The following is a 23939-nucleotide window of genomic DNA, read 5'->3' on the forward strand; positions in this document are numbered from 1 at the left end:
GTGCAGGCCAGAGCGTGGAGGGAGATAATGGGCTGAGGGCCACCGTGGTCTCACTTGAACTGGCAGAAGATATCTGCATATTCTGCTGAGATGCTGGAGGCTTGCAGGACAGTCACTCGGAAAGTGAAGATGCTGCCCAGCTTCAGGTGGTCCAGAGCTGCCTCCAGGGGCCCATCCATTGTGGACTTCTCTGGGCTGTCCAGGAGAAGGTCCTCTGGTGTCACTGCGTGGAGAAGAGAGCCCTCGGACGTCAGGATTTGTCTTCCTGACGCCTGCCTACAGCTCTGCACTGCTGCTGGGCACGAACTGCCAGAGGCGTGGGCTCGTAGTGCTCTGATAGCCCCGGTGGTGAGTGCGGGTGGCTCGCCGCTCACCTGCGCAGGTGTTGTTGTTGACTTCGTCGGCGGAGGGCCCCAAGTCACTGATCTGCCCCTGGCCTTCGACGATGCGCAGCTCCTCCTGGGAGGTTCCCGAGCGGGACATCCCCACGGCGGGGCAGGACTCGGACTGGAACTGCAGGGGGGCGACGGGGAAGTGTGCCTGAGGGAGGCTGGCGGCGCCGCCACCGCGGTACCGAGCACGGGTACAGCCACGCGGGCAGCTCCGGCTCGTCCATCGCACCCCGCAGCAGCCCCCCCAGGACAGGGCTCCTTGAGCAGCGGGACCAGGGCCAGATGTCACCCGGGGCGTGCTTTGCACCGCCCGATGGCTGGGACAGGGCAGAGAGCAGCACGCTCCTTCGAACCCCACGGGACAAGCACACCTCGCAGGGCAGCGGCTCTGCAGACAATGCCCCCGTGCCACCGCCGCGGCCGTACCTTCTCAAAGTGCTGGTCGTCAAAGGATATCTTCGCCGTCCCCGACTGCCGCACTCCGGAGCCATAGTCCGGGGCCTCCTCGTCGGCTGGGGGAGGAAGGCGTGGAGGCGTTAGCGGGGGGCCCCGGGGGAACGCGCGGGCCGAGGCGATGCGGGGCCTCGCCTCCTACCTGAGATGGCCTGGACGGCCACGCGCAGGAAGCCCTTCACCTCGCCCTTCTCGCTGACGATGGCCACGCGATGGACCAGGGGCACGGGGTACAGCAGGTTGCTGAGGTACACGAAGGCCCTGCCGGGGGGGAAGCGACACGGGGAGCGCCGTCACCGCCCCCGCCCGCGCGTCCCCAGGCGCGGGTGGCGGCCGCCGGCGGCCGGGTCCCAGGTCACCACTGAGGCCGCGACGGCGCTGCAAAGCAAAGCCATGAGGGGCAGCCAGGGCCAGCGCGGGGCAGGGAGCAGGCGCGCCTCGCCGGCCGTCCCCTCCGCTGCGGGCGGGAGCGCGTCCTGGGGAGGGGAGGGGATGGGACTGCGCCGGTGCCGCAACAAGCCGGGAGGAGGACCGTCGTGGCAGTGACGAGCTGGAGGACGGGGGCAGGAGGTGCTGTGAGAGAGCTCGGGGGTGCTGCGGAGGCAACAGGGAGCGGGCGAGGCGAGGCCGGGGCGGGGAGGGAAGGGGCGAGGGAGGGGAGGGAGGAGAAGGTCCTGCCTGGGGGCCCGGAGCCTCCAGAGGTGAACCTGCCCTGGGCGGCGGTGGCCGGAGGTGGCTGGGGAGGCTGCGTGGCGTGGCTGGTGGCACTGGCGGCGTGCATGTGTCCCCCGCCCCGTCCTGCCTGGGGCCTTGGGGTCCCAGGCCACCCGCCGGGACATCACCGGGCGAGGTGCCACCCCAGGGCTCCGAGATGACAGCTGAGCTCCCGGGGACCTCCTCCTGGCGGTCGGGCTGGGGACAGGCACGTGGCCGTGTGGCGCTCCCCATCCCTCGGGTGTTCGGCCTCCTCTTGCTGCCTTCCTCACGGTGGCGGCCAGCTGGCTCGGTGCCTCCCTCCCCGGCTGTGAGCTGGGGACCGATTTTGGTCCTTTCTGCCCAGGTCGCAGCGTTTCTTCTGGCGCTCCGGTGGTGGAAGCACGCCGTGCCCTCGGCCCTGCTCTCCTGCAGCATCCTTGTGCTCCGTGGTCAGGATCCCGACGACACCCGCCAGGACACGTCGGCTTTGGGAGGCTCCCGAGGGGGCTGCAAACATCTCCAAGCAGCTTGGCCTTGCTGCTCACGGCTTCCTAACCTCGCAGGCATCCAAACAGCATCTGAAAGCACGGCAGGGCTCTTGCAGGAAGGCCGCAGCCCTGCATGTGAAGCCCAGACCTTGAGGTTCAGAGGTTCTCCCTGCTGCTGTAGCTCCGGCCGACCTCAAACCGCTGTCTGAGCCTTTTTCCACCCAAAGAGACTCCACGAGGGACTGAGGCACGGAGCGCGATCCCCCGCCAGGCGTCCCTGTCTTGCCCCGTCTCTTCTTGGAGGCCGGCAGGGCCGAGGGGCTGGATGGAGCAGGCACGGGCTGGGGAGCGCCCGCACGTCTTTGTCCTGCCCCGAAAACACCGGGCAGCTCATCGGGATGCAACCGGAGTGAGGTGGGGGGTGAAGGAGGAAGGGAAAGGATGGAGGGGAGGGAGGGAGGGGGGGAGGAGGAGGAGGGCAGGGAGGAGGGGGACAAGTGTGTCACTAGAGGAAGGAGGGCAGGGACACTAACCACAAGATTGGTGAGGTGCAAAGATGGCATGCTCAGACCAAAGAAAAGCCTTTCCAAAGTAAGACAAAAGTGAAATAACCCCAATTTTCGCTAAAGCTTTGGAGAGAGAGAGCCAGCAGCTAAAAATAAAATTAAAAAAAAAAAAAAATGAAAGAAAGAAATAAAGGAAAAAAAAATAATCAAAGACAAGGATCCAATCATAAACCAATCAAAGCACACTTCACAAGAAATGTGGCCAGCACAGCTGCTGCGCAGGGAGCCAAACCCGGGGCAGACTCAAAAGAAGTTGGGAGAGCCCGAGGGGACGACCTGGGGGACCGTCCCCCCGGCGCAGAGCGGGGCCCGTGGCCACGGAGGCTTGCTCGGCAGGTCGGTGGGTTTGTTTTTGAGGTGCCCCCAAGAGTTTTGGTTTTGCTTTTGCTTTTTGAAAAAAAATGAAAAAAGAAAAAGGAAAAAAAAAAAAGGCGGAAGAACCCAGCTCTTTCGGTCTGAGGCTGCAGGGCTCTTACCCCACCTCCTCCCTCTCTGCCTGCGCTGCTCTGTCTCCTCCCCACCTCGCTCCCCGTGCCCCAGGTTTTAAACACAGCGAGGAAGAGCAGCCCTGCTGGGGGGGGCGCTGCCTTCAGTGAACCCTCCCAGCCCCCGGAGTGGGGGCTCTGGGTCCTGCTCCAGGCACACGTCCCCTTGTCCCCTTGGGAAGACTTCTGCAGCAAAACCAGGGAGGCCAGCATCACCCTGCCCGCATCAGGAGGGCGTTTTGGGGATGGGCGACTCGTGATTGAGTCTCAAGGCACGGCTGGAGCCTGAGGGGTTTCTTCAGGCCAAGAGTGACTGAGCCTAGGGCTCTCCTGGCAAACAGGGAGGAGAAATCGAGGCTCTCGTCCATTCCTGCTCCCGCAGCCCAGATCCCTGTGTGCCGCCACCCCTGAGCATCCCCTGTGCTGGCGGCTGCCAGTGTGCGGGAATAGCCCTGAGCTGCTCATGGGGCACGGGCAGCAAGAGCAAACTGCTTTCAAAGAGTCCTCCTTCCTGATCCCAGGCTCCCCTCACTCCCATGGCTCCCCCAAGCCACCTGAGTGCCCCCCAAGTCATCCCAGGGGCTCACGCAGACTGGCACAGCCCCATTTCTCCCTGCTGTGCTGGGACAGCTGCGAAACTTGTGGCCTCACAGCACCTGCACACCGCTGCCCCGGGACGAAGACGCAGAGCTGTGCGCTCACGGTCTTCACTGCGACTGGCAGGAGGTGACCCTTTCAGGGACAAAAAGGCCCAGACCCCATAGCACAGGTCCTGCAGCACACTGGATGCCAGAGAAACGGTGACCTGATGTTTTTGGGGGCTGCCCAAAGCAGGGACCTGCCTAAGGGGTCTTGCGCTGGGTCAGCGCGCTCACTCTGCCTCCGTGGTCCCTGTGCCCTTGGCGCCGTGCTCGCCACAGCCCTACCTCGGTGGCCCCGGCCGCGGCGGCTCTCGTGGCCAGCCAGCCACCCCTGCGCCCGTGGGATGCCCTGGAGGTGGGGGTCGTGCCAGAAAGCAGTTCCCTCATGCGAAAGAGCTAGTTCCTTCCCGGCATGCTCTCCTAAAACCTCACCAACCTTCCTACTAAACTGAACAGGGGGGAGCGGTCGTAAAACGGATCCCGGCCATCACACAGCGGGCACTCCGGAAAGATGTCTTCCTCCAGGTCCTCCGCCTCCTCCTCCTCCTCCTCCTGCCCCTCGTGCTGCTCGTCAGCAGGCTCGGTGATGTCGGAGTCGGGGTTCGAGAAGGTAGGGGAGGGGGTGAGATCAGCCATGCGCTCGCTCATGCATGTGTTGAAAAGAGGAGAGCTGTTGCAGCCAGAGATATCTGAACTAAGGTTAGTACAACAAGATAGAAGACAGGTTAACACCAGCTGTTCCAAACAGAGAGAGCAAGAATAGGAATTTTGCTTTGCCTTTTTTTTTTTTTTTTTTTTTTTTTGGTTTGGTTTGGTTTGGTTTCTGCTCAAACCGAGGGATGTCGGGAAACAGAGACCTGCCCGTCCAGCACATCTTTAAAGGAAGCCACCAACGGCCGTCAGCTATAAAGTGTAGAAAAAAGAGTGACCCAACAAACTGGTGCAAACACGGGGATTCCCGTCGCTGGCTTTGCAGGCAGTGCAGCACAGCGGGGACAGAGCACGAGACACGAGGCTGGGCAATGCCCCACCGCCGAGGGGAATCCCGCTGCCGGCAGTGCCGTGGCACGGGGTGACACCTCTGCGGCACACACGTCTGTGTGTCCCCACCGGGGCTGCCTGTCCTCGCTGCCGGCACCGCGCGGGGAGCGCATGGAGATGCACGGCACGGGCGGCACAGACAGGTGCTTGGACACAAACACCTACGGCTGGGCTCACAGACAGGCGGCAGGCACGGTGGCACGGGCTCTCCGGCCACCCCTGCCTGCAGCCTCTCTGCTGGCTGTGCCCTCCTGCAGCTGGCAGCCCCTGCGGGGTGGCACCACTCCGTGGCAGGCAGGAGAGTGACCAGCCACCGCGGGGTGCCAGAAGCAGGCGCGGCGCGGCCGTCGTGAGCCAGAGGCCGGCTTTCTCTGGCAGCAGTGCTGCCCCAGGGGGACGCCGTGCCCCCGAGCTGCGTGTTGGAGGAGACAAAGCGCTCACCTGCCAACCAGCCTGAACCACGGGAAGCGGTCGTAGAAGGGATCTCCGCCGGTCACCACGTTGTCGCAGTCCTCGATGACGCTCGAAGGCACTTCTGCTGCACGGTCGTACATTTCGCGCATTAGGTCCAGGCGCTGCCTGCGGGCACAGGGACACCAGGTGGCTGTGAGAAACCAGGCCGGGGCCGGCCAAGCCCTCCCATCCTAAGTCAGCCCAGCGTGGGCATCTCTTGCCCCACCTGAGCTTCTCCAGGGTCCAGTAATGCGTTGCCCCGTTCTTCTGGTCCTGCACCTCCACAGCCACGATGGTCCGGGGGAACGGCCGCTTCTCCCGGTCCTTGGCAGCATCAGGAGGCAGCAGGTCGGGAGGGAGCGGCGAATACAGCGTGTCCGTCAGGAGGACAAACTGGAACTGGACCTGGAAGTGGGTAATGAGGGTTGGCGACCTTGCCAAGAGGACCATGGCACCGTCAGCCTGGGCTGTCCCTGGCACGTGCCCCAGCTACACCCAACCATGCACACTCGTCTGGCTCAGGGCTCTGCTGTAGGTGCCATGCAGAGTCACGGAGCAGCCCTAGGACCAGGCTGACAGCCAGAGGAGGAGGACTGCGCACCGTCCTGTCTAACGGGAGAACTAAAAGTGGCCTTCAGCAGGCTCTAACGGAGGACAAGGAGGGGCCCTGCAGCAGGGCTCACCCTGAGATGTGGCATGCAGGAACACTTCAAAAGGCAGGCTCAGAAATTCGTGCAAGAACTGTGTAGGGTTAAACACAGAAACGCTGCCCTTGGGTGAGGAAGCTCCCTGAGTCCTGAGTGAGGGGCAGCCAGCCCTGCTTCGCCCTTGGCCTCTGTTCTTCCTGCCCTGCTGGAGCCAATTCTCTCAGGCTTCCCAGGCATGGCCGCATGGGGACACGCACAGCAGTGTGATGGATGTGCTGCAGCCACCCGCTCTGGACTCTTAGCTCCCTGCCAGCACACAGCTTTGCGCCCACTCGCTACGCCTGCAGTGGCAAGCAGCAGCACCGTGCGCCCTCCAAAACCCCAGGGAATTCGCTCCCAGCAACGCCGCAGCGGCGACAACCAGAAGCTTTGGCTGGCAGCAGCAGGCACCCACCTTTTTCTTCAGCTCCACGCTGATGGCGTTGGCTTCCTTGAGGAAGATGGCGTTGCCCCACAGCAGGTCACGGAGGGAGGTGAACTGGTACCACTTCCACTTCCTGAAGGCCCAGAGGGCGAGCTCGAACTCCCGCTCCGTCCACTGCACTGTGGGATGCAGAGGGACAGTCACCACACGCGCCCTGCAGCCAGGCAGAGGACACGGCACAGAGGTGCCGGTGTGCCCGGCACTTCTTCCCACAAGGAGCTTCTGTGCCCCACCGCGGTGCCGTGGAAGCAACGGCAATGCAGCTCTACCCTACCTGCCGGCACCTGCTCGGCCATCAGGCAAAGGAGGTGGGGAAGGGGTTTGGGTGCAATAATGGGCAAACCCGTCACAAAAAACCCTCCTGGTGACTTCTTACTGACTCACCGAGGTGCTCTGCAGCCAGTTGTTGCACTGAATTTTTTGTTTGGTTGTTTTTTTTGGTCGTTATTCTAAAATCCATTCTCTTACCAATTTTCTGGCTGTTTTTTATTAATGCCTTCTCGAAAGGGCTGACAGGATGGAGGTGAAACCCTGACCATACCATCTCCCCTCCCCAAATACAGCTGCAGATAACGTCAGTGCACAGCACGCAACACAGCCAGGCTGCCCACCCAACTCCTTTCATCCCTCCTTCCTCACCAAGCACTCACCTTCATCTTCAGGTTCTTCTTCTTCCTCGTTGGCCTCAGGGTAATACCTAGAGTCCATCTGCTTCTGCAGAGCCTCCAATTTGCTCTCATAGTCCTGGGGAAAGCAGGGAGAATGATGCAGCCCACAAGATGTGATCTTCAGCCAACCTCTGCACATCCCCCCTTCCCTTGCAGCCTCCTCCCTCCTCCAGGTCCACACAGATGGGCAGCCCCGGGAACGACGCATGGGTTTGCTGTCTTCTTGAAGTTGCACCGAGCCACCCCACAGAAATTTCAGCTGGGGCTTGGCGGTGCTCAGGGAGCCTGAGGAGGAGCCAGGCCTGGCCACCTACCAGCCTCTGCTGCTCCAGAAGGTAATTGGCCTCCTCCCTCTCCCGCCGGTACTGGTCCTCCAGTTCCTGCAGCCTGGAAGGAGCAGGGAAGATGGGGATAAGCGACCTGGGCTCCTTCCCTCCCCTTCCTCCCAGCCCCAGCCCCACCTCCCCACCTCTGCTCCATCTCCTGCTTCATGTCGATGCCCTGCTTCTCCAGCAGCTCTCTCTGGGCAAAGGCCCAGTCCACGGGCTCGGCGGGCGTCTCCGCACACGGCGTCCGCTCCCGCTCCTGCCGGGCCTGCTCGGGGTGGTTGAAGCGGAAGACGTGGCTCTTCCCCATGATGATCCGGTTTCCTGCAGCGGGGACAAGGGCTCAGGTTTAGGGGCAGGGAACCCGCGCGGGGTGGTGGGCCGGAGCACCCTCCTGGGGACCCACCTGACCGCAGGACGCTGGGCTCCGTCACCTTTTTGCCATTCACGTAGGTGTCGGCGCCTTCGCAGGGCTCCAGGGTCACAATCACTGCATGACAAGCAGCAAGTGGAGGGGCAGCCCCGGGTCCCCGGGCGCATCCCCACCACCACAGGCAACGAACGGGGCTGGCAGCAGTGCTTGGCCAACCTCACGTCAGCCCCAGCAGGCCCCAGGACTAAGAGGGCGGTGTGAACCCTCCTAGGTCCAGGATGAGCCTGGGCAGCTGGAGCCCCTCGGGACAAGCATTACCTTCACCGCCCGTCCTTGTGTCGCTGCGGAAGAGGCAGTGCTCTTCCTTGATGAAGTGCCCGCTGAGAACAATGTCCTGCCTCTTCTCTGCATCTTCCCGACCAACCCTGATGGGAGAGAGACAGCTTGAGCCTTCAGCTGGCTCCGTCCTTCCTCAAACCAGCCCCTCGGTGAGGCTGCACCCAAAAACATCGTCTGGGCTCCCACCAGCAGCCCCCTTGGTGCACGGCAAGACTGATGTCCCCCATGAGATTGCCCTGGACACGCATTTTTCCCAAGCGGCCACACCACTTGGGGGATGCCTGGGGAAGGCGCAGGAGGCCAGGTGCCCACCGGCACTGAGATACGGGCTCTGCAGGACCCGGCCCTCACCTGGTTATCCCGTCCTTGATGTAGTAGAGAAGGCACTCAGACATGAGCGGGTCCTCGTTCAGGTTGACCAAGTGGGGCGTCTGGGGGAGGCAAGGACAGAGTCACCCCGGTGCACAGCAACCCCCCAGCCTCGCCACGGGGCCCCCCAGCTCCTGCAGCCGCCCCGACCTAACCCAGCGTGGACAAAACGAGGGCTGGACTCCAACTCTGCCCCTCTACACGTTTCCCTGCCTTCCTCTTCCAAGGACCGAGGTCTGGGCAGCTTTTCCTTGGTTGCTTGGGAAAATTTGTGTTGTAAGCAGGCCCAGCACGGAGCTGGGAGCTGCACGGGGAGTCCTTGAATGGAGGTGACTGTGTGTCTGCTAGGATAAGCAGATAGCCAGGTGCTATCACAACCCCCAGCTCCATCACGGAAGGTAAGACAGAGACTATTATTTTACAGCAGCTGTTTCAGGATAAGAGGAACTAAAAGCTCCAGTTTCCCTCCACGGATGGCACGGGGACAGATGAAGCACCCAAAGGAGCAGGTCCCAGCCCGCAGGCTCATCCAGAGCCAGCAGCAGAGACCTGAAGCCTTGCCCCATGTTGGATTGCACTCCCTGGTCTCCCTCCTGTGGGTTCCTTCCCACCGTGTTCCTCCCACGAGCCACAGCCACTTTGCTTCAGATGAGAGGGAATTTACTCCCGGGGCCACAGCCCGCTTGGCTCGTCCCACTGCCAGCGGCTGCGATCGCGCCTTCAACTGGCAGCAAAGCCCTGGGAGTATCAACGGGTGAAGCTCCGAGTTTCCCAGAAATAAGAGACACTGGAAGAAATGTGGTATCAGCCTGCTGGCACCCAGCATGCAGAGGCGTCCCCGGCAGGAGGAACCCTGACGGACGCAAGGGACTCACTCCAAACAGTGCAGGAGAGCTGGAGGTGAAGGGAAAACACAGGCTGTTCTCCATGGCGGCTGGCAGGAATAATGGGCCACAGCACGTAACCTGCAGACCTCTGGGCAGGCACGTAGCCCCTGGGTCTGAGAGAGGAGCTCTGAGACTGTTTTAGTTTGCAATTTCACTCCAGATTCGCAAGGTTTGGGGAAACGGTCACCCCAATGATGGCATATGGCAGGGCAACAATGCCCGGCTAGGTTTTTCTCTCAGTCCAAATGGGTTTTGCAGGCCTTCAGTGCTAACTTTCCTTGCCAGCAGCTGGAGAAGTCAGGGCAGTTGTCACCCACCAGAGAGCCGAAGAGCAAGTCGGCACCAAGACCAACACAGCAAGGCCACCTTCCGGACAAACCTGCTTTGGGGAATAAACCCCCACGCTTCCTACGCACACATCGGGGGGCCTAATGGGCAGCGGCTGCGATGGCAGATGGAAAACAAAGACAGCAGTGTAAAACCTGTCGGAAGAGCCACGCCGAGGTCCCAAAGGGCTTGTTGCTGCTTATCCTGGCAGGGGCTGGGGACAGACCCTGCTCTCCTTGCCCTGCGCGTCTCGCAGGACGCTGTCTGCCAGGGGCACTTAGCCCACTGCAGGCGCGGGGTGCCGAGGAGCAGCAGGGCTGTGCTGCTGCTGGCACCTGGCAGGGCTCATGGCCAGATGAGCTGCTGGGGGCACAGCCAGCTTTTGCTCCAAAAACGCTCTCTGGGATGCTACATAAAACAGCGGTATTTAATGCTCCTGAGCCTTCGTTTCTCGGCCAGGATGCAGGGTGAGAGCACCATGCAATGCCCCAGGGTGTTAACAGCTGACACAGAGCCCAGCGCAGCCACGGTCCCTGAGGCTCACCTGTGTCCCCTGGGTGGGGATGGCATCCTCCACATGCCAGGTGATGGGGAATGACATTGAAAATTTAGCCACGTGCTTCTATTGAAACAGCCCGCGGTGGATGTACAGGGGTGGCACTGAAATGTCCATCACGGGTTTCATAGCAAGGAGAGGTCAGTTAACACCTCTGAGAGCTCAAGGGAAATATCTGAGGCTAGCCACCAGTGGCAAGGTAGGTTTGAAGGGAACCCCGTGGGTACAAACCCACCCTCATTTACCAGGGAAAATAAGACAATCCTACCTTTTTAGGAGAGAAAACACCCAGGGTGCCTCCGTCCTCTCTCATGGCCACCCCCATCTCGGCCAGCAAGGCTTCCCTGCAGGAGCAGCAGGAGCAGAGATTGTCAAAGACACTCTGGACCCCACAGCCACCCGCCACCACCCGCTGCATGTCCCCACTGGTGGTGACCCAGCCCAGGCGATGCCCCACGCCCGCTGGGTGCTGCAGCCCTGTGCAGAGCAGCCAGGGCAGGGCTGGAGCCCACGAGGGGATGGTGGATGTTGCTGGGGGGGCTGGGAGGCACCAAACTGCCCCCATCCCATCCCACGTGCCGAGAAGCTGCAGGCAAGAAGAGGGTCAGGCGCAGGGACCCCGACCCACCTCTCCATCCGGATCGCCTCTGTCCTGCGCAGCTTCTCCTCCCACGTCTCGTTCAGCTCAGCAATGATCTTCTCTGTTTCCTGGTGGGGTGAGCAGGGCTCAGCATTTTGTATGGTCCAGCGAGCTGTGCACCTGGGCTGGGCTCAGCCCCCGAGGGAGCCAGCCCTGCTTTCAGGCTGCTTTCAAGGGGCTGTGGCAGCACTGCCCTCACGTTTTCCCTTCATGCCCTCGCTCTGCTGGGAGTGCTTGTCCCACAGCAAAGGCAGCCCCGGCTGGACCCTGCTGCGCCAAACCCGCTCCCTATCCAGGGCACCTCGTGGCTCTGTGTCCATAGGATCACAGAGTGATTGAGTCTTCTGGGTTGGAAAAGACCCTCAAGGTCACCAAGTCCAACCATCAACCTGACGTGCCGAGTCCCATCCCTAAGCCCTGTCCCTAAATGCCACGTCCACGCGTCTCTTAAATACCTCCAGGGATGGTGGCCACACCACCTCCCTGGGCAGCCCGTTCCAACGCCCAACCACCCCTTCTGTTCAGAAATGCTCCCTAACGTCCCATCCAAACCTCCCCTGACACAACTTGAGACCGTTTCCTCACTTGTCCTACCACGTGTCACCCGAGAGAAGAGACCGACACCTCGCTGCAACCTCTGTTCAGGTGCTTGTAAAGGTTGGGGGGGCCTCCAGCCATGTCCAGCAGGGTCCTCCCCACCTGTAACTCACTGTCCCCGTAGCGAGGCCCCAAAGCCGGCCGCAGCGCTCAAGGTGCAGTCTCACAAGGGGACAACCAGCTCCCCGGTCCCACTGGCCACGCTGTTTCTGACGCAGGCCAGGATGCTGTCGGCCATCCTGGCCACCCGGGCACAGCGCTGGCCCATGCTCGGGTGACTGTTGACCAGCACCCCCGGGTCTTTTTCTGCCGGGCAGCTTTCCAGCCACTCTCCCCCGAGCCACAACAGGGTTGTGGTGACCCAGGCGCAGCACCCGGTGCCCGGCCTCGCTGGATGTCGTGCGGCTGGATGCGGCCCAGCCAGCCAGCCCGTCCCGGTCCCTCCGCAGAGCCCTCAGGCAGACCACCGCTCCTGCCCAGCCTGACAGCCCTCCGCCCGCTCGCTTCCAGAGGGTAGAGAGGAGCAGAACACGCCAGCCCCCTACCTTAAGCCTCTCGATGGCCTCTTCGCTGCCTGGAGCAAACATGATGCGCTCGTGGAGGCTGGCAACGGAGGCGGCGCGGCTGGAGAGAGCTGACAGGGAGGAAGAGGGGCTGATGCCGGCAATGGCGTTGGTCACTGTGGAGAGATTGTCATGGCGTTGGCTCAGCTCTGCCCCACTAGTGCCATTATTGTTCTCAAAGTCGGACACATCTACGGGCGGGGAAGGAGAGGGACGGGATGGGGGGAAGACACAAGGGCAGGAAGAAGGAAGAGAGAGAGAAAGAAGATAGAGACAAGAAAAGCTGTTGGGAAAAAAAAAAAGTGGCAAGAAGAAAGGCAAAAATCAAAAGAAAAAGGCACAGCATTGGCAGAGCAGGCCAGCAGCAGGGTACGGCTCCCATGCCTTGGCCCCGGCCCGGGACTGTTGCTGGAAGCAGCGCGGTAACGGCCTGGGAGCCCTTCCTGGCCTACCGGGGGTGCTTGTGGCAGCACGGGGTGCCCAAACTGCCCCTCTCAAGCACTCAGAGCTGCCCCATACATCCTCCCCCCTGGGCACGGGGCGCTCTGCCCTGCCCTGCTGCCCCAGACTAGCTGGATTTGAAGGTGAGCGGTATTTGGGGAAGGCAAGGAGCAAGCCCAGTGCCCTTCCCACGGCGCAGGGAGGCAGCCCAGCTCCCAGCACAGAGGCTCACGGGCACAAGCTCCCCCAGCTGCACTACGCTCTTGCTGTTTGCCCCGGTGTCAGAAATGCTGTTCTGGCCCCAAGAAGTCTCAGTGAGGAGGAGACAGGACAGTGGCACGCGCTCCCGGTGGCAGCTCAGCCTCCAGCAGCCCGGGCAGGTGACCAGTCCCGTCTCCCAGCGGGATGCTCGCAGCCGCTTCCACTGCCCGACCCACGCAGAGACGGGTCGGGATCCCTTATCTGGGGGGCCACCGCTTCTAGGGGACAGCCAGCTCCCGATGGAGAACAAGAGCCCCATCACTTTGTGGAGCCCCCCTGCCTCCAATTCGTCCTGTTCCTGCTATGCCCCCCGAATGGCCCTCAGCAGGACTGGTCACCGAGGCGTCCCAAGGCCACTCGCACCACACTGTGCTTTGCCTGGCGCTTTTTTTCTCCCGGGAGCACAGACCGTGCCCGCACAAGCAGCGCCAGCAGCAGCAACCAGCCCAGCAGCAGCAACAGCAGCAGCAGCAGAAGCAAAGGGAAACACAGTGACAGCATGGGAGAGCGGGTCCTTTTGGTGAACGCACCGCTAGCGCCCTGCCTGGCAGATTTGCAGGGCCTCACCCTGCAGAACGCGTGTCCTGGGCTTGGCGAGGGCACGGGCACAGTGCAGAAATGTCCCTGTGCCACCCGTCCCCCCAGTGGGGCACCAGGCTCCACTGCTGCCCCTTCGCTAGCGCCCTGGGGCCAGCTCTTGCTGCCCTTTCCCATGCTGCACGCATGCTCCTCGGCACAGCCTGCGCCTCCCAAAAGCAGAGAAGCAACACAGAATACCAGTGATGGGGAATACACACATTTGGATCCTTCCGCAGCAGGATGGGCTAAGAGAGAGAGAGGGCAGGGAGCAGGGGGGAAGACAAAGAAAACAGAACAAGAGTGGGTTCATCTCGGTAGGATTCATGGCAGCCTGAAAGCACGGGGAGGAGAGGACACGGACCCCGAGCATCCTCCTGGCGCCTCGGCCGGGCGCCCTGCGGGATGCTGGCAGTGGGAAATGATGGGGGCAGGGGGGCTGCTGGGGCAAAGCAGCTCCTCCGGGATGGCACACGTGTGTGCAGGGCCCACCGGAGGCGTCCCAGCAGGGGTGGTGGCAGCAGGAGGATGCAGCCGTGCCCCCTGCTGCATGGCAGGGCGGATGATGAGATGGCCGAGGTACAGGGCAGGACACGGGGTGGCTCTGGGGACGTCCCCTCCGAGACACCAGCCTGCCACTGCCCAGCGCCGCCCTGGCGCGGTACCTACTGTCAATGATGTCCCCGAGACCCTGGGCGTAGAGGAGGTCACGCAGGCGGGCCACCTCGTCCTTCAGCTCCCGGATGAGCTTGTTGTTGGGGTCCTCGTTGATGACGGCGTTGCAGCGGATCTGCTTGGCGCGATCAGCATACCTGGGGAGAGGCACAACCCTGAGCAGCTGGATCCCAAAACCTCCCGTTCCCTCGTCTACCTCTCCATCCAGAGCCTACCTTAACGTGCTGAGGGTCTCATCGTAGTTGATGTCGGCGGGGCTGAGCGCAGCGACCATGGCGGTCCTGGAGTTGCCCCCTGCCCAGAGAGATGCCAGGCTTCAGCAGGGCGGCTGTCCCTGCGGGGGCCGTCACCCCCTGCCATGCCCCCCGCCAAGCCCTGTGCCCGTGTCCTCACCCAGGTTCTCCCGCAGCAGCCAGGTTAGCACCGAGTCCCGGTAGGGGATGAAATCCGTTTTCTTCTTCTTCTTGTTCTGGGGAGAGGGAGCAGAGGGATGGGCTGCCAGGCTGCTCGCTCTCCTCCGAGCAAACACCGCGGCCGGTGCCAGCGCTGTCCCCAACAGTGGGCACCCCGATGGGGGACGGCTCTGCCGGGAGGTGCCTAACGAGGGCTGTGCAGCAACCAGGACACAAAGGGATCTGCCCAGCCACAGGTGCCTGGGTGGCACCTCACCCCTAAAGGACTCGTTGCAAACCACCCCGCAACCGGCTCCCACCCTTGTAAACCCAAATCCACGCAGCCCTGCCCAAGCACATACCTTATTTGGCCCTGAATCCTGCAAAGAAAGCAGAGAGACTGTTTAGCTCTGTTGCAAACAGAAGAGAGCAGGGGGGAGGGAGGTGACAGCGAGCTACTCCCCTCCTCTTCACCCAGCACAGGACCCCAGGTGCTCCATCTCTGGGAGACGGGAGCTTGGGTGCTCCATCCTGGATAGCTGGGCGTCCCACCCCCCTCCAGGCACCTACCATTTCGGCCAGAGCAGAGATGACTTTCCCCAGTGTGGTCAAGGACTTGTTGATGTTTGCTCCTTCCTGGTGGAGAGACCAAAAGCCCAGATCCTCAGGCCCTGTTTCAGAGCAGCGCTAAAGCCCGGTGCACCGAGAGGATGGAGAAGCCCCAGCGCAGGGTGGGCAACCAGCAACTGGTCTTACTGGGCAAACAGCACCTCCCAGCTGGGGCTTGCGGGCCCTGCTGGCACCGGCACTGGGCAACTCTCAGACAGAACACCGCTGAGGATGCGGCAGTTTCCAATGTAGCGTGCAAGGAACCAGGCAGGGAAAGGACAAGTGGCACCCAGGGACTGCCTGCCGGACCTGTGCCACGCTCTCACCTTCAGCCTCGTGCCCTTCGCACCGGTGGAGTCAGCTCGCTCGCTCCCAGCCAGGTCCACCAGGCTGATTTTGCTGACCTGCGGGCACAGACAGCAGCTGTGTTGGGCTCTGCTCATGCCTAGCTCGTGGGCAAACTGCCCCCCACCACGGAGCTGTGCCGTCAGCAAGGTGGGAGAAAACACCTTCAGAAACGTGAGCCTGCTCTGGAGGCGGAGGTGGATTTGGCCAGAAGCAGGGCTCACATTCTTGCCAGCAGGGACAGTGGCCACATGGGGCCAGAGATGTCCCACCACGGTGGTCTGGGAGCCCAGCGTGTGGCTGGGATTAACCCCATCGTGTTTCAGCCCCCCACCAGCCACACGGTGTCCCCCCAGGCGCTGCGGCGCACGGAGCCCTTGCAGCGTTCCCCTGGGGCTCTGCCCTCACCTTCTCGGTGGTGATGTCCGTCTCGGCGTCGTGTCGCTTCTGGGTGAAGATGATGTTGAAGACGGCGTGTGAGCGGCTGCTGGTCTCGTTCATGTTGGTGGCAGCCACCGTGCTGTGGAGAGAGGAGGGCTGAGGGTGTGACACTCTGCAGGGGACAGCAGAGCGGCTGGGGACAGGTTCAGGACAGGGAAGGTGATGGGAAGGCCACTGCGGCCACGAGAGGACTCTGGGCTCCAGGAGTGACCGGTCAAATCGGGTCACAGCCTGCCTCGCCTGGGGACCTCAGGCCCTGCCCACAGCACCAGGGACACAAGCTTCAGCCCACATGTAGGTGCCTGGGGAGACCCCTTGGGGCCATCTGGAAGCCCTCCAGATCCCGGTGTTCTCCTGCTCCCCCACTCACCGGGCCTTGTTCCCTGAGTCCATGAGATCCTGGATGTCATTGTAGGAGGTCACAGCCAGCTTGGAGAGGTCCTCGACATAGGGGCCCATGAGGGGATGCTCCCTCACCCGCAGGTTCCCCTTGTTCTTGGGGTTCAGGAGGTCTCTGACCCGCTCGCAGTATATCTCCATGTAGCTCACCTAGGGACAGCACGCGCGGGGCTCTGGGCTTCACTCGGAAGTAACACACGGCCGGGCGCACGCTGCCATCGCCTCCGCCAACCCATCCCGCCCCCGGGAGGCTCGGGCCGGAGCAGACAGGAGGCGCGGAGCCTTACCTCCACGGAGTAGGACATGTTGTCGTTGGTTGTGTCGTTGATTCGGGAGAAGAGGTCCTCACACAGCTGTGGGGAAAAGAGCCAGGCTGCTCAGTCCCAGAGCACAGGGATGCTCCACTCTGGGGCACCCAAGCCACAAAGATTTCCACCTTCTTGCCCCAAAAGCCAGAGCAGCAGCGATGGGACAGCTCTTGGCGGGGTGGCAGGAAGGCCCCTGATAATGTGGAGGGGACCAGCACCCGCAGAGCCTCTCCCTGCTTTGTAGGGACTGGGGCACAGTCCCTTGCTCACACAAACACCCACCTCACAGCCCGACCAAACCTCTGCTCCACCCACCTCGAGCCCTGGGGCCGGGGTGAAGCTCCCCGTGGTGTCCCCTGACCTGCAGCTCCCAACCACCCTTTTCCCTTGGGCACTCCGCGGGTTTGGGGGAGCCTTTCTGCAGGCCGTACCTGTGGGATGATGCCTTGCTGGTCCTTCTCCTGCTTCCCCATCATGGTGTAGGATTTGCCAGCCCCTGTCTGCCCGTAGGCAAAGATGCAGACGTTATAGCCTTCGAAGGCATGCTGCAACATCTCCTCGCCAATGTCCCGGTACACCTGCTTCTGGGATGCATAATTGATGTCTGCGGGCTGCAGAGAGGAGAGAGGAGCCATCAGAGGAGGTCATCCTGCTGCATCCCAGCCCAGCTGCGGGCTCCAGCCAGGCTCTGGCTCCCCGCTGCTCACCGTGGTGTGGGACCAGTAGGAATAGTCAAAGCTGAAGCTTTTCGGTGTCTCTTTGGGTTGCTTCGGGTTCAGGATGGCTGGGGACAGAGAGAGGGGTGTGAGGAAACCAGGTGGTACCATCGCCTCCTGCATCCTGGGCAGGCTGTGATGGGCTTGGTCCCAGACAGTTCCCCAGACGGGGACCCTCCAGCTCCACGGTGGGGGCCAGGGAGAAGGGCAAAGGCTCTCCAAAACGCCCCGGTGAGCGCGGTGCAGGGAAGCTGCTCCTTCCCGTGGGCTGCCTCCTGCTCCATCACGCACCCGCAGGGACAGCCCCTGGCACGGAGGTCCCAGCCCCCCCGGCCCCACAGCCCTCCCCGGGGGCCACGGGTGGGGCAGGAGCAGCCGCGGGGGGCTCTGCCTCCTGCTTGCTCCGTGTTTTATTTTCAGTACCTGATCTCCCCGCAGCAGCAGGGTGATTAATGCCCTGTGTTAAACCACCAGCGGAAACAAGAGCCTGCTTTTTCCCATCCCCTGGTGAAAAGGACGTTGCCATGGAAATTGGAGACTGCATCTCTTCTCTCTCTCACTCGTTCGATGCCTTTTTTTTTTTTTTCCTCCCCACCCCGTAGAGTGTTTATGATGGGTTTATTTCTGAAATAACAGGCACTCGGAGAGATGCGTCAGAAGAAACCCAAAGCAGCAGGGCAGTCACGGGACGCGGCGCTCAGCCATCTCCAGCGACATTGAAACGCCCTTGCGGGTCGGGAGGGGTGCCACGGCCCCGGCCGGGCTGCACGGGGGGACCGGGGGGCGCAGGGCCCACGAGAGGGGCACACCAGCAGCGTGCCCTGCCTGCACCGAGGCACACGGTGACCCAGCGCGCTCCTGCTCAGGATGGCTGGGGGAAAAAAACCACTTGTTCTCCTGCCCTCCGTACAGGCTGGGTCCTGAATTAATGATGAAGCCTGCCCACGAGTGCCAGGGTCGCTAGGGAATGGGCTTGGCCGTATCAAATGGACAAGGATGGCCTCGACCACGAAGCTGACAGAAGAGGTGAGGGAACGGGAGGAGAGCTGCCACTGCTCCTGGCTGCTGGTCCCAGCACACCGACACACGCTCACCGCGTGCAGGGTCCTGCGCTGGCCAGGACAGACAGGGTGACACCGGGCTGTACGTCTGCGGCTGGACCGGAGCCAGAGGCTGGCTGTAAAGGCCAGCAGGGTGTGAAACGGGGTCAGGACCGAAAACCGCAGCAGGGAGCTGCCGGCAGCCAAAGCTCACGGCCACAGCCCAGGCTGCGCCTGCAGAAGGGGTTCAGACATTCTCTGAGCTGCTGCCAGGCGCAGGTCCCTGTCAGGAGACCCGGATCCTGAGGCCAGGGATCACCCACCCACGTGTGGGGTCCCTCTGGGCAGGGGTGGCTGCAGGGGCAGGCCGAGCATCTCCGGTGCCTTCTGGCCAGACGTGCACGTTGTGGGGCCGACGGCCTCGTGGGGCTCTGGGACTGCCCCGGGAGAAGCCGAGGGGTGGATGGGAGCCTCAGACGTGTGGGGGCAGCGATGGGAAGGGGCTGGCATGGGGAGGCTGCTGCCGGCACCGGTGCCATCTGTGCCGGGCACGGGGCTGAGGAGGAGCCGGGGATGGCACCGAGCGGCTCCGGGTGCCTGGCAGCCCCAGCTGTGGCCGCCCAGCTGCCGGGGGGGGCAAGTCCCCAGCCTGGACGGGGCTGGGAAATGGAGGATGGAGGAGAGGAAGCGTGCCACAACCCGCTGTGTCTCCCCTCCTGTCCCCGAAGCTGAGGCGCTCTCCGTGCCCCTTTCTTTTCTGGTTATTTGCCACTGAGTGGATGGGCGATGCCGGGGGCTTTCCCTCACCGCCCTTCCTGTTACTGCTTGAACCCCACCTGTGTGAGGGGACCCCGGGGGTTTTGCAAAGCTGGCCAGAGGGGAGGGGAAAAAAGGAGGTGGGGAGGAAAGAGAGACAAGAGAGGGAGGAGGAAAACATCTGGAGAAATCCCTCGGCTTCGTGACAAACAAGGGACAAGTATTGAGCAGGATAAAGCAGAAAAACTGCACGGAGAGAAAATAATCATCATATTTTAAATCCCTGTGTTTTGCCATGACAACTAACATCTCACAAGGCCTCAGGCTAGAATAAAACCCTGGAGAGCCAATGTCGTGGAGGGGGAATGCCTGGAAAAACGCCTGGGCTGGCAGCACCAGCGGCCGGGCTCCTCCTGCCCCCGGCTCCCAGACCCCTGCCATTCAGCGCCGCGCTCGCCCTGGGGGACGCGGCTCCAGCCGGGGAATATTAATGGGCTCATGGGAAGGCAGCCGGGGTGTCCCCCCCCCGGTCCCTGCAGCACCGCCACAGGAACAAAGCAGCAGTGTTGGTGGGTGGGTGGGTGGCCACCGCGAGCCAAAGGGGGCGGCGGCTGGAAATTTGGGGGAAAAAAGGGCTGCAGAGAAGGGCTGGCTCCTTCCTCCTCGTCTCCCTTCCCCAGCCGCCCCCTGCGCCCAGCGGGGCTTAGTGAATTACGGCGAATGAATTATGCAGAGCACAGACCCCTTCCAGCCACGCCAAGGGGATCAGCCTGGGCTTTGTCCATTCATCGCCCAGCGGCTGCAGCGGGGCGCGGGGGAGAAAAACCTCGCAGTCAGCAAAGGGCCAGCCGGGAGCTGCGGCTGTAGCGCCCGCGCTGGGGGCAGGGGGGACGTGCCCGACTGAACGGCTGCTCCGCTCCAAACCTGATCCTTCTTGCACCCCGGGGACCTGCCAGACGTCCCCAGCACGTCACGCTCGAGCATCCTCGCCGGCGGCGTGCGCCACGGGGGTGGCTCGCGCCGGCGCTTCCCCCGCCGCCGGCGGTGACGCAGGAAGCTCCAGCCCTGCGGGCGGGCGGGAGTTATTTTAGATGCCATCCCATCTGGAGGCTTTCGGAGCCAAAGAGAAGGGACGTGGCCACCATTTCCACCACGAGCACCTACGGCCCGTTATTTAAAGAGGGGTCGAGCCCTGCTCCAAACCCCTGCCCCTCCATCGCATCCGCACGGCGACTCCCGGCCCTGCTGAGGCGGGGTCGGGGGCGTGCGTTATCCTGACCCCCCCACCCCGGTTTACGGGGGTGGCCCCCGGGTCGGTACTCACTGGTGGTGCTTCCCGACATCTGGATGATGCACTTGGACTCCCGGCTCATCTCCCGGGAGTTGAAGGGCCGGACGCGCACCGCCACCTTGACGGACGCTCCCGCCATCGCGCCAGCCGGAGGTGGTGCTGCTAACGGGGAGCGGCGGCTGTCCTGCGCGGGGGAGAGAAGGGGTTAGGAGAGCTCGCGTGTGAATCCCCACGTCGTGACCCTGCTGGAAAAAATGGATGAAAGGCCGAGCCCAAATCAAGCCAAGAGGACGGGGCTTGCAGTGGGAATAAGCCCTTTGGGAACCCAGCACCGGCGCCTGCCAGCCACACACCCCGCGGTACCCCTCCTGGGTTCCCACAGCCAGGGGCAGGGCTACAGGGCACAGCCAGCACCACAGCGACCCCAAGGGCAGTTCTTCCACCCTGGGTGCCGACCTCAGGGAGCAGCCGTCCCCTCGCCCGTCCCCAGAGCCTCCTGCCTCCAGCCCCCGCACGGCAGGACCGCGGGGAGGAAAACCAGCACGTTTCGGCTCAAGGGCAGGGGGCAGGAGGAGGCTGACGGACAAGGTCAGACTGGATGATCTCCGAGGTCTTTTCCAACCCGAGCAATTCTGTGACCCTATGGCAAACATTTCTGCGTGCCCATCAGCGTGCTCAGTGCGGACTGACGGCCCCGACATCCTGCCCTGCGCCACAGGGCCGGCACTCAATAGCTATTTTCCACTTAATCTAGCTAACCCAACGATCAATTATCTCACCAAGCAAGGGGCATCTCTGCCAGCGGAGCCCCAAAAGCCTCCGGGAGCGGGCAGGGGAAGGCAAGAGGGCAGCACGGGAGCAGGGGCACGGCGGAAGGGGCAGTGCCTGCGGGAGATGCGCGGGGCAAGCGCTGGCCCGGCTCCGGCTCCTTGAACCACATCTAGCGGCAACCAGAGCAACGCAGATGGGTCCTCCTCAACACATAGACGGCCCTTCCCGGGGTACGAGTGAAAATACAACTCAATTTGTGGAAAATGTGGAGAACCCACATGACAGTCCCAAGAGACGGGAACCGCTTTGAAAACAGCTGGGTTTTGTCAGTTTGGTTTTCGGTCCCAAAATGGAGAAAAATAAAATAAAATAACACCACGCATGCTCTGCCCAGCGGCAGGTGTGCTCGTGGTGCAACGGAAAATTTGCAGCCAGAAAGTGGGGACAATAAACAATAAACTATGACCAAAAGGAAAGAGGGGGGAGGAAAATGGTTTTTTTTTTTTGCTTGTTTATTGGGGGGTTGTTTTGGTTTGGTTGGGTTTTTTTCTGCGAAATGACACGATACATCGCTGGGTGGGAGGGCTGCAGGGCCATTTCCCCCCGCAGCCCCCTCCAGCCCCATTGCTTCCCCCCAGGGTTTCCCCAGGTGCTCTCCTCGCCGCGTGGCCTCGTGCCGCGGCCATCCCTCCCCACGTGCTGTGCTGGTGCCCCTCGGTCCTGCCGGCTCGGGGTCCCACCCTGGCCTGACCCTGGCCTCGTCCTCAAGCTAAAACCGTGCCTTCTGCCCTCCTGGAGGCCCCGTGCCCAGCACGAGCTGACTGCTCCAGCCCCCTCCTTGCCTCGCCGCTATTCCCAGCCCTGTGCCCGCTGCAGAGAAGCAGCCCGGGCTCCATTTTCTGCCTCGAGCTGCTCCATCCATTTCCTTCAGCTTCCCCAGCTGCCAGCGCAGCCTCCCCCTCGCCCCGCTGCGCCTCGGCGGTCCCAGCGCTGCCATTCTCCGACCCGCGGCCGCGCTCTCACCGCGGCACCAAGACAAAGGCTGCCTGTGCCTGAGCCAGGCTGGCGCCGGGCCGCAGCCCCTCCGCGGGCCTCCCCCTCCCCGTGATTTGGGGTCTCCGGCCAGCTGCAGCCCCCCACAGCCACGGGGGCTGCTCCATAGGGAAGCCCGATGGACCTGGAGCTGCGGTTCCCCAGCAGGGCCCGCTGCCCCCAGCCACGAACCCCCGGCACCCTGCGGAGAGCGGTGGGCGCGTGGCGGCGGGGAGCACTGCTTCCAGCCCCCCCGGCCCCACTGGCACAGCCGGCCGGCGGCTCACGGGGCCGGGCTGGCAGACGGAGCGCGGCCCCTGCCCAGGGAGGGTCAGCCAGCGCCCGCTTTCATCCGCCGTCGAGAGAAATTCAATAGCGCAGTCGGGCGGCGCTGGGAGCGGTCCAGCTCCCGGCGGGATCGGGGTGGGAGGCACGGAGGGAGCCCCCCCGCGGGGCCACCGCGGCCGTGTGGCGCGTCCCCTCCCGGCAAACCTCCCTCTCGGCCACCCCCAGCCCAAGAGCACGAGGGCTAGAGAGCAGCAATTAACGGGATCGGCTAAGATTAATTGGGCAGGGATAAACCAGAGAGGGCTCCCGTAATCCCGAGGCTGCCCGCGCCAGCCCTGCCCCACCCCGCCCTGCCACCGCCAAGGTGACCGGCGGGATGGGGCGCGCTGTCCCCCGGTGCCACCCGTCCCCCGGTGCCACCCGCAGGTAAACACCTCCCGGAGGAAGGCCGCGGGGACTCGCCACCGCCCCTTCAAGGAGAAACCCGTCCCCCGGCTGCCGCAGGGTGCCCAGCCACAAAAGGCTCGCCCCTCCCCAGCCCTGCGCCCCCCCGGGGGGCTCCCCGCTGGGGTCCCTGCCCTTCCTCCGGGGACCCTCCCCACGGGGCTGCCGCTACCCCCGTGATGTGACACAGTGGGGGGCGGCCGCCTGCCCCTCCCAGCTCGATGGCAAAGCCCCTGCGTTGTCCCCGTCACCCAGGCCCATAGGAATTGCTTATTTTTTTTATTTTTTTCCCCCTTTCGGTGGGGCTGCGCCGCCTCCGCCCCGAGGGCCGCGGGATGCCTCTCCCCTCCATCCACCTGCCCTAAAATCAGCCCCCGGGGCTCCCCCTGCTCCCTGGGGGCGTCGGGGCAGCGCCCCGGCCCCCCAGACCCCACCGCCAGCAGGCCGCCCCCGCTCCCCATCCCTGCTCCCTGGGCGCGAGGGGCCGTGACGGTGCAGTTTTTCGCCCTGCGGCACCACGCGGGCTTGGGCAGCGCCCGGAGGCGAGCCGGGCCCCGCGGGGACAGCACGGGGCCGACGGCTTTGTCCCCACCACGGGCCACCTGCCCCGCTCCTCCCGGCCACCCCGGCGTGGGACGCGGCCGTGGGGCAGCCTCGTGTCACCTGCACCTCGCACGGCTCGGATTTGTGGGGGCACCGCTAACGGGGCTTCTCCCACCCTCAGCCGGCCCCGGAGGCTGCGGACACCCCCACGGGGGGGACGCGGGGTGCCGGCACCCCACGGGGAGCTGCGGCCACCCGTGGGGACGGCGGTGGCGTGCGTGCCACCGCGGCCACCCCCCCTCCCTGACAACATGGAGGAGGGGGCACCAAGACGAGGGGCTCGGCGGGGACGGGGACAAAGGGGGCTGAGCGGCGAGGCCCTGCGGCAGCCCCCACCCCGCAGCCGCCCCCCCCTCCAGCCATCGCCCCCCACGACACGGCGGCGCTCCCCTCCGGTCCCCAAGGTTGGCGGCGGCAGCTCGTCCTTGCTGCGCCCTCCGCCGCCGCCCCCCCGTGCCCAGAGCCCCCCCCCGGCCGCCTCCGCCGCCGCCGTTCACTCTGGAGCGGAATGACGGCGGGATGGCGCAGCGGCACAGCGCCGGCCACCTGCCGCGGGGAGC

At 63.5% G+C, this 23939-nt stretch overlaps 1 protein-coding gene across 29 annotated transcripts in view; it reads right to left on the reverse strand.

Annotated features, from left to right (window-relative positions):
- The window catches only part of KIF1A (kinesin family member 1A), a 37474-nt gene that overhangs the window by 13063 nt on the left and 472 nt on the right, over positions 1 to 23939 (reverse strand). For 8 of the 29 annotated variants that reach the window (XM_035334134.1, XM_035334133.1, XM_035334129.1 and 5 more), the window contains exons 2-31: positions 20275 to 20425; positions 17146 to 17222; positions 16870 to 17049; positions 16418 to 16483; positions 16102 to 16280; positions 15699 to 15810; positions 15272 to 15349; positions 14907 to 14972; positions 14699 to 14716; positions 14338 to 14413; positions 14160 to 14238; positions 13939 to 14081; positions 13491 to 13517; positions 11974 to 12182; positions 10820 to 10899; positions 10460 to 10535; positions 8404 to 8483; positions 8032 to 8138; positions 7747 to 7830; positions 7484 to 7664; positions 7329 to 7401; positions 6997 to 7090; positions 6317 to 6465; positions 5442 to 5620; positions 5204 to 5341; positions 4158 to 4415; positions 988 to 1106; positions 819 to 904; positions 375 to 513; positions 55 to 223 (exon numbers count right to left, since the gene is read on the reverse strand). In XM_035334134.1, the coding sequence (XP_035190025.1) occupies positions 55 to 223; positions 375 to 513; positions 819 to 904; positions 988 to 1106; positions 4158 to 4415; positions 5204 to 5341; positions 5442 to 5620; positions 6317 to 6465; positions 6997 to 7090; positions 7329 to 7401; positions 7484 to 7664; positions 7747 to 7830; positions 8032 to 8138; positions 8404 to 8483; positions 10460 to 10535; positions 10820 to 10899; positions 11974 to 12182; positions 13491 to 13517; positions 13939 to 14081; positions 14160 to 14238; positions 14338 to 14413; positions 14699 to 14716; positions 14907 to 14972; positions 15272 to 15349; positions 15699 to 15810; positions 16102 to 16280; positions 16418 to 16483; positions 16870 to 17049; positions 17146 to 17222; positions 20275 to 20380 (3428 nt within the window). In that variant the 5' untranslated portion in view covers positions 20381 to 20425. Of the gene's footprint in view, positions 1 to 54; positions 224 to 374; positions 514 to 818; positions 905 to 987; positions 1107 to 4157; positions 4416 to 5203; positions 5342 to 5441; positions 5621 to 6316; positions 6466 to 6996; positions 7091 to 7328; positions 7402 to 7483; positions 7665 to 7746; positions 7831 to 8031; positions 8139 to 8403; positions 8484 to 10459; positions 10536 to 10819; positions 10900 to 11973; positions 12183 to 13490; positions 13518 to 13938; positions 14082 to 14159; positions 14239 to 14337; positions 14414 to 14698; positions 14717 to 14906; positions 14973 to 15271; positions 15350 to 15698; positions 15811 to 16101; positions 16281 to 16417; positions 16484 to 16869; positions 17050 to 17145; positions 17223 to 20274; positions 20426 to 23939 lie in introns of those variants that run through there. The other 21 variants (XM_035334139.1, XM_035334143.1, XM_035334141.1 and 18 more) reach the window with 10 other exon arrangements.

The sequence above is a fragment of the Oxyura jamaicensis genome, chromosome 9 (genome assembly GCF_011077185.1).
Source record: "Oxyura jamaicensis isolate SHBP4307 breed ruddy duck chromosome 9, BPBGC_Ojam_1.0, whole genome shotgun sequence".
Classification (NCBI taxonomy): Eukaryota; Metazoa; Chordata; class Aves; order Anseriformes; family Anatidae; genus Oxyura; species Oxyura jamaicensis.